This window comes from Lygodium microphyllum, chromosome 3 (assembly GCF_053477565.2).
Source record: "Lygodium microphyllum isolate KBCC chromosome 3, Lygodium_microphyllum_v1.1.10, whole genome shotgun sequence".
NCBI lineage: Eukaryota > Viridiplantae > Streptophyta > Polypodiopsida > Schizaeales > Lygodiaceae > Lygodium > Lygodium microphyllum.
This window is the reverse complement of record NC_141137.1, coordinates 137,627,491-137,636,423: the sequence shown is the minus strand read 5'-3', so window position 1 is coordinate 137,636,423 and position 8,933 is coordinate 137,627,491. Positions and strand designations below refer to the sequence as shown.

Sequence of the window (8,933 nt, the reverse complement as noted above, 5' to 3'; positions counted from 1 at the left end):
AGAGAGATGAATGCTCAAAGATCACCAGTTGGGGGTTTAGTTTACCTTTGGATTTTGCAAATGTAGCTTATGGTCAACATGCTTCTCCAAGAGCTATGGACCATTGGAGGAATAAAAGGGGAAGGAAGAAGTAAGATTTCCCCAAAGATCGATTCATTCCTACACGTCTACTTGACTTTAAGAAATGCAGAGTTTAACCTTCCAATGAGGGGAGCTTCAAAACCCGAGCCTTTGTGCATATCTCGTGGAGCTTTCGGCAACTATCATGAAGGAGCTGAGACAGTACACCGACAGATAGTTGGAAAGGCAATGCGCCTCGGCCTTCCCCCCAAGGACAAAAGAAGCATTCAAGGCCCGCAAAGTCGAACTGCCCAGGGCCCCCCTCCAATGGCCATTGGACACAGGCGACCAAGAAGGACATGCCCGCCGACAAGAAGGTCGATGGACAAAAACACAACGCGAGAAGATCTTGAGCATTGACCAATCAATGGCCATGAATGAAAGAATGCGCCGCTAGAAGTCTGTTTTTGGCCATTGTGTGTCCTCAAGGAGCTCTACCATGGCCCCCGCCCGGCGACGCCGTATAGAATGAATTAGAACCATTTTGGGGCATGGATGAGAGCAGAGCCAGCCAACTGGGACGTATGAAGAGGAAGGTTCTTTCTCACGTAGAAGCTCTTGCCCTTTTATGTAAGGTCAATGGATGGTACGAAGCTCGCCTAGGCTCCCATTTGGCAGCGTGGCCCAAAATCCACAAAGATCCCCGTTCGGGTAGGACTACTTGACTTGCCGATGTGGTTCCCCTTCTTCACCGAATAAAGTGGCTAGGCCCAAGGGAAAAATCAACGAAAGAAACTATTGATTAAGAATCTAAGAACCATCTCAATACCAAAGGCCTTTCAAATCTGAGCCCATCTAAAACAATTAAAAAATGGCTCTACTAAAATTCTTTGGTCCCTTGTGTATATTTGTAGAAAATCAAAACCATGAGATCAATCTTTAATCAAGAATCTTAGAAATATCTTGTTGTTCATATTTGGCACACCACTAACCTTGAAAATTGGAAGCAATAGCATGGCAATTGGTTCCCATATATACATCTATCCAATATGACACATGTATTGATCCCAGGAACCAATGGGTTGCTACTCTAATTAAAGTTGCTAACAAATTTGCTCTAATCTCAATTTATGCCAATTCTAAAAAACCCTCAAAAGGAATGTTTCATCTATCAAAGCAACGGAAGGAAAGAGAAGTGTACCTCTACTCATGGATGATGATGGCCACAAGATGCAATAGAAAGATTCCTAGAGCAAGCTGGAGCCCTCATATCTTCCCCAAGACCTCCAAATAGCTAATTAGGGGAATTCACAACTTCTCTAAACAATAGGCAATACTCTTACACAAATTTGTTGTTCAATTCAATAAATACTCTTACACAAATACATTCAATTTAGCATCCACGACTATATGAAGTGGAAATATATTTCTATCACCAAAACCTTTGCCAATATTCCCATTTCAATCAACAAGTCTTTCCCCTTGCTAAGAGAATTTTGGATAGTTAGGTTATAATGTAGGAATAAGGCAAGTTTCAACACAAGAACAAACTTTACAATGCCTTGGGCTACCTACGACTCTTGATTCAACCTATCCTATGGGAACATCCTAGAGGAACTTCTCCACACAAACTAGAGACTTTATTTTTAAATAATGAAATCCAACTTTGGGAAGATTTGTGGGATTTTGACAACCAATGGACTAGTCGAGAAGCTCTTAAGACAAAATATAAACTTAGAAGGGGTGACCATCAATGTCCTCATGCAAAGAATCAACATGAGGAGTAAGAGCTTAACAATAGCCATGCAAATGAGAGAGCAAATCAATATTGGGACCATAACGTGGGACATGGACAAAACCTTCTCCCTATGCCTAATCTCCCACCTACCAATTATAAACTCAACAAGCTAAACAATAAATGACACAAATCAACCAAGGGGCATACAAGTTTACACATACATCTGTTTGACAAAAATCTGAGCTTAAAAAACCCACATTGATCTCGCAAATACTCCATAAAGGGATTATGGATAAGAGAGCAAAAATGTCAATATTGTAAAGGAAACATAAAATCTAATTTACTAAGGGAGATTTTCTACCTACCTACACAAATTTAGACTTATATCATGGCATATTTTCTATGGACCATCTAGCTTAGAAGAAATGAAGCCACTATTGAAGGTAATTTTGTTTGGCAAACTGCTCATGTTAATAGAGGAATTGTGATCCCATATTTTCAATAGGCCATTTGGCTTCAAAGAAATGATGCAATTTTTAAACGTAAATTTGATTTTTTCCTTTCATAAACTTTACAAAATCCAATTGTGTGCCGGATTACTCATGTTGAAAGAGGAATCATGATCCAGTTGGCCAAACATGCAACCGCCGCCAAGAAGAAAAAGATACACCAGTGTTATCACTCAAAGGAAGCTTAACCCCAATTTACTTCGCTTCTTGAGGGGCTTTGCCTTGACCCTAAACACACTCTTAGAAGCTCAAGCCCGATTTACGGCACTTCCTGATGAGGAATACGACTCACCTTCACCCCGAGCGCAATCAAGGATGCTACTCGCTGCTTATTGACTCTATCCAATCAACAGTTCCTTTTGTATCAAGCTACCCTTGAAAATATTTAAATTGTGGCCACTCGATCCAAATGGGATTATGCCTCTCAGATAACATATGTACACGTGACAATTAACATAGCCCACCTCTGCTATCCAATGGTAACTAGCTATAGTAATGACTCCTGGGTTTTGAAAATTTTTTTTAACGATTGTCCGTACGTTGTAAATACTTGGATCAATACTTAGTCTACCAAAAAAAAGGGCGATGCCAAAAGCTTCCAAGGAGCAAATCAGGTGTACTGATTGTTGAAAGTGTCGTAAGTGCATGCACCTTCGTCATTCAAAGATTTCTGAAGCCAAGCCACTGCAGCCAGGTACATGTAACCAAAAGTGTGTAGTACTCCATCTTCCACTACATACTTAAACAGAAAGTAGATGTATAAACGGCTGTCGAAATAAATTTATACAAGGAATGTACCATGGAACGAACGTAAGGGAATGCACCCAATCCCTTTGGAAGGAGTACCTGGCTAGGACATCTAGTGAAAAATGTCATCGGGGGCTGGATGAAAAGCCTTTGTGTGACGCACTACCACGTCACGAGTGCGTGGAAGATTCCAAGCGCTGGAAGTATGGTAGCAGATGCTCGGGTTATCAAAACTGCGAACGACAAAAAGGCTGTCCGAGCTTGAGCCTTGACGAGAGAGAGAGAGAGAGTGTGTGTGTGTGTGTGTGCGCTTGTGTTGGGGTGTTTGAATGTGTGTTAAATTTCTGTGTCAAAGCCTGAGGGTGAGATCCAATGTGGCGTTGGTACTGCCGCGCAAGTTGGCGTATCCGCAGGATCGAGCCGTGGTAGTGGTGGTAGTGGCAGTTGTTCTAGCAGTGGTGTAAATGCTGCTGGGGGGTTTGCTCGCGTTATGAGCGTCCCCGGACGAAGACCCCGACAATAGCATGTTGGGGGCCGATTCCTGTGACACGACTAGTGATCAGAAAATTAGCAATCAAACAATCACGACTCGCGAGCCTCCAATTAAAATTGTAGTTATAGCAATACGCCATTATGCATAACTAAGAAAGCAAGAAACATTGGTGGCGCTTTAAGCAAATAGCATCCGGCACTACTTCTACATGGCTACATTTCCGGAAGGTGATTAAGCCTTGGATGAAATGTGTACCGAATTAGAGGTTGGGGGGGCAGGGGCCATAGCCGGCGGCCGGTCGCCACCAGAGTTGGGCGCGCTCTGGAGATTGTTGTGGTGAGGCCAGCTGGAGGGATGTTGAGTGGACGTAGTGATGGCGAGGGAGAGGAAGTTCCGATGGCTCTCCCCGCCACCCTTTCGCTCTTCCTCTTCGTCTTTTCCTTGCCGCCGGTGCCTCCTCCTGCCATGTCGCGTCACGTCGCTGTCGAGATGCAGACTGAGTGTGGTCTCCACGCAGACACCCGGCGGCCTCAGCGACAATGCACACATGTCTTCCACGCCGTCCCCCTCCTCGCCCTTTGACGATGGCGGTGTGCAGCCATCCCTGTCGACACATACACACATTAACTCATTATGCGGTCCTTTCCACATGTCAGCGATCATTGGCCGGGAATGATTCCTTTGAAGTTTGATATTCATGCAACTCAATGACTTTGACAATCTCGTAAGCTTCCCATCGCTCCTTTTGTTGTCTCCTATTCCTTCACACGAGAAAGAGCCCACCCGCCGTTACAAAGAAAAAAGGCCAAATTCACACCAGGCCATTCATTCCCACGGTTTGATTGACGAGCGCACAAGGCGCAGTACGTGGGTGCCCACAGGCAATGCCCATTCCCAATTCCCCTGTTCCTTCATGCATGACATGGTTCGGTTTTATGAAGGCCTATAAGCATGCCAGGTTTCAACCCACTGTGATCCCCATTGATGGCATGCTGATACTCTACATCAACTAAACAATTAAGATCCTTCTGACAATACAGTTAACCACGTCGTGACATCTCAAGCTTTTGCTTTTGAGAAGCCCGTTTGACAAACTTCCATTTCTCCTGAACAACTCACGTCCTACATGATTGCTACAAGTCCTATCTTCTATTAACAATGTGAACTCTTCGCACTAGTCAAGAAGGGTCCTAGTCTGATACTGGCAACATAAGGAACAGGTGACCAAGTCCCCACCATCGGCAATAACCAAAACAGTGTTGAGCCTTTGAAAACGAAAGACTAAAAGTCCGTGACTGGGGAGTTAGGCTTGGGTTCATATCCACAAGCTGTGCTGGGGAAAATACAACATTAGGGGATTTATCATTAAAATATCCACCAAAAAAGCCGAGTTCCATAAAGGCAAACTTGAATTTCAATCAGTTTTTTAAAAATCCAGCAAGTACACTGTTAGCACTGTTCGCAAGGTTGATGTTCCAAGTCTTGTTTGGTTCACTACATGCACACCTACCGGCGAAAGCTTCGTGCCTTGACATCTACGGGCGAAAGCTTCGTGCCTTGACACTGGACAGGGTCATCGTTCCAGTGTTGCATTTTATACGACCAAAAGGAAAAATGTCAACGTGGTTATTGCCTTGCTCACTGTTTCGATAACAGAAGCATGTATATGTGCCCTTAAGGGCTTGATGAGCCTCACACGTGAATACTCGCCAACGTGTCATGCTAAAGCTTAGCAAAAGGTTGGATGTTGGAATTTCCATCATCAGGAAACTGATGATAGATGTCTACAACAGATCAGCTCAGTGCTCACATTCTAGTGAGTCTTAACCAAAACTCACTGTAAAAGACGTCTCTGACGACATGCAACGATGCAGCATCTTATAACCCTAGGCCCTCAAAGCGTCTTCGATATTCGGTAGACTCGAAATCAGAAGCCTCCCGAAATCAGCGTGCCCAGACCAGCAATCCGACAAAATTACTCGCTACTAGAGGGTTATGATGCATGTCATCGCCACAACTATGCCAGAGCCAGCTTGTGAACGAAATTACCTGAGGGTAAAGCTGACATGCTCAAGGGCGGCGAAGTCGTGATCACCATCCTCGTCCTCATCATCGTCGTTGTCAGCGAGGGAACCGCTGCCTAAGAGTGCGCCCGCTGTAGGTGTCGATGATGGGCTTCTCCAATTCTCAGGAACAACAGCGCAAGCTCGCCTTTTGATGCGTCCGGCCTGCATCTGCTCGCAATCATCGATGATATTGTTGGCGCCAGCAACAGCAGCCGATGACGCAACCCGATGCACGCTTTGGAAAGAAGAGAGCTCCATCATTCGCTCGAGAGATGGTGGAGGCGGAATTCCAGCCTTCTGCGACAAAATCCAAAAACAGACCGATCAGCACTTAATCGTGCACTTCTTTCGCAAATACCACTACAACATATACATACTGCACCAAAAGAAACAGGCAACCAAGCCAAGTAAATGAAATGAATACAAATAAGTGAAAATTACCTTGTAACTCACTGATGAAGGAGAAGCCTGCTGTGCAGTTTGGCGTTGAACGAGGCTTCTGTCCGGAGGAGGTATGGCACCGCTAATGTTCGACCCAGGAAGGTCGATTTCTCTCGCAGACGTGTGGATAGAGCCTGTGAGGGGCTGCTTGCGGTTAGAGTCAGCGTTGCCGGCATGATCTGGCAGCTGCACGCAACTGCGCGAGACTGAACTCAGAGAACGAAGATGGTCCAACCCTGCATTTAAGCTATCCAAGTGGTCCATCGTGGACAGCTGGGGATGAGGAAACAGGAAGTCTGTCGACTGGACGTCATGGACGCAGGAAAACAGGGGAGGACCCCTGAGGCCGACATTAAACCTGGCTGGAATTACACGGGCGGAGTCGAGAAGGGACGACAGGGCCGGAGAATTAGATGCAGCAGCAAAACGATTAGCTGGGAGGCGGTGATCGTGATGGATGACTGCCGCGGCAGGATCGCGGAGCAGCTGGACTCCGCCATGGCCTCGCTGACGGAGCTCGACGGAATTAAGATTGGAGACCGCCGTCGCAGCATGAGAGATGACATCGGTCGCCCCATTGATTGGGGCATAGAACAAACTTGTGGTTGAGGTGCCGACTGGGCCAACGCACCCTTGATGCTGGAGCTGCCGCAAGGCTGCCAGATGCTCCTCCGCCCGCCTCTGCTCCTCCAGCCGAATCTTCTCCAGCTGCGCCACTCCCAGCCCCCTCTGCGGCTGCTTCTTCTGGCCCTTCTTTCCCCTCCTTGACTTAGCCCTCTCTGTCCTTAACAGCCTCCTCTGCGCGTCCACCTGCAACGCCACGTGTGTCAAACTCGACAGCAGTATCTCGCCTTCCTTAGGCCGATGGTCAGGAGGAGGAGGAGCGCGAGATAACAGATGAGCCATGTGCACGATCGAATCCACCACCAGTACCAGACCTGCGTATCGCTAGAATCCAGTTGTACTACCTGTTATATGCATGCGATGTTCGTCCTGGCTAGAGAGTACAAGGAGTGCAAAGGTGTGGGGGCATCAGCGAAAGGGCTGATTCGATATGGAGGCTACCATAGATTCAAGGCGGGCGACTGAGGCAAATCGACCTTGCCATTTCGGTTACAGAAGCGACACACAGAGACAGAGAGAGGGGGGGGGGGGAGGAGGGGAGGGGGGGAAAGTGTAATAACAAGCAGTTTTGGGAGAAAAAGGAGGACTAGGAAGCTTACAGCAGCCTCGATATTGTTGTGAGAATTGTGAGAAATATGGTAGGTGGGGAGTAAGGATTTGATGGGAGACTTCACACCATATCCTGCAACGAGGAGCTGGATGCTCTCTCTCTCTCTCTCTCTCTCTCTCTCTCTCTCGCTTTCTCTGCTGATAATTGAATCAAATCGCTATGGCACTGCCATGGCAGATTGTACAACTTTCTCCATCATCAGCTTCCTGCACCCCGCATTCCCTAAAGGCGGCAGGATGCAGGCAGCGATTCAATGGAGGAGAGGTGGAGGGAGATTGTGTGTGAGGCTTCTACAGCTCTGTGTGGCAACAGTGATGGCTCTCACGCGCAACCTTAAATAAATGAAGATGATTTCACTTCACTCAACCATACATACATGTGTGTGTGCGCGTCCATAGATATATGTTAGCAGCAGCATACACTATACGTAGTACGTACATTTCAACATCTAATTCATATTATGATGATGATGATATGACTATACACTGTAAGAATATACAGTAGTCTGAACCTGTTAGAAAGCCTAAGGCGGAGAACGGATCGACCGCCAAGGCTAGCTAGTGTGTCCCTTTTATTTTACAAAGGTTTATGTCGACGTTGCGTGAGTAGGTAACCTGGTTTCCGTTCCTTCTTGGGTCAGGAAGAGTGGGATTGCGTTGGGTGCTTGTCCCCCCGAAGAGACAGCACAAGGTCCCAACAAACACAAACCTGAGAGAGATAGAAAAAGAAAGGGACTAGGAAAGAGTGAGAGGCCTCCGGAGTTCCGGGGAAGCGCTTGTGAATGCGGGGGAGGGTACGTATGGAAAAGTCACAGCAAGTCTGGATGCAGCGTACGGCAATGGTTCCTTGCTTGTGTGGAAGTTGCAGGCTGCTATTACCACTAAATATTCACCTGGCCTAGCAGCAATAATACAAATAATAGAGTTAGCTAGAGCTACAATGAGTGCACTGCATCCATCTGTTAGCCACATCCAGCAGGCTACGATCTCGACAGGTTGGGTTTTGGCTGCTACACTAGAAGCTATATATCTGTATAGCCTATGCCTAAAGGTAATCTCGTTGTAATATATTAATATTGATATTGAGATCGATTGTAACAAATATAAATATTATAAACAGTGTATATCTACGCCTATGTACCCTACCTAGTGGAATTAAATTGGGTCTGTCGCTGTCCGGCAAGCAGATCGATATTTTTGCCCGGACGGCGGAAACTTCTGAAGTCCGTCGCCAAAACCGGGGCTCGATAATTGCCCTTCAAAAAATGTTTTCATGGCGCCAGTCCATCATCATCGACTCTCGATTCGCATGCGGTCCAGCACAACATTGTAACTTATAGGTGCCCCTCCCCCCCTCTCTCTCTCGCTCTGTCTCTGGGCCCATCCCTGATTGCGTTCGACGACGCCAACAATGGGCTTCAACGAGAGAAATCCGACCTGAGACCTCAGTAGAAGAAATGAGGGTTACCTGTTTGAGAAACTTCAAAGCTCGGACCCTAGTAGAAGAAATGAGAATGGACTGTTTTTACAACTTCAAAGGTTCACACCCCATAAATGAGTAAAAAATTGATCATTATTGCGATCCGGGTAGCACCCATATACTAATATCCAAAAATGCGGATTGTTCTAACTGGACAACCTTTGTG

General features: G+C 46.4%; 1 protein-coding gene across 2 annotated transcripts; it reads right to left on the bottom strand.

Moving 5' to 3' along the window:
• Positions 1 to 2,191: 2,191 nt before the first annotated feature.
• LOC148038942 (uncharacterized) lies at positions 2,192 to 8,728 on the bottom strand. Of its 2 annotated transcripts, none has more exons than XM_087674814.1 (4): positions 6,055 to 8,728; positions 5,597 to 5,907; positions 3,803 to 4,151; positions 2,192 to 3,595 (listed from the first exon to the last, which is right to left on the bottom strand). In XM_087674814.1, exons 1-4 carry the CDS (start codon positions 6,958 to 6,960, stop codon positions 3,404 to 3,406), a joined length of 1,758 nt encoding a protein of 585 aa, XP_087530940.1. In that variant the 5' UTR covers positions 6,961 to 8,728; the 3' UTR covers positions 2,192 to 3,403. The 2 variants fall into 2 exon arrangements, with proteins under 2 accessions (XP_087530940.1, XP_087530939.1); XM_087674813.1 differs by having other exon boundaries at positions 2,195 to 3,595; positions 5,597 to 5,910; positions 6,055 to 8,723.
• Positions 8,729 to 8,933: the final 205 nt, after the last annotated feature.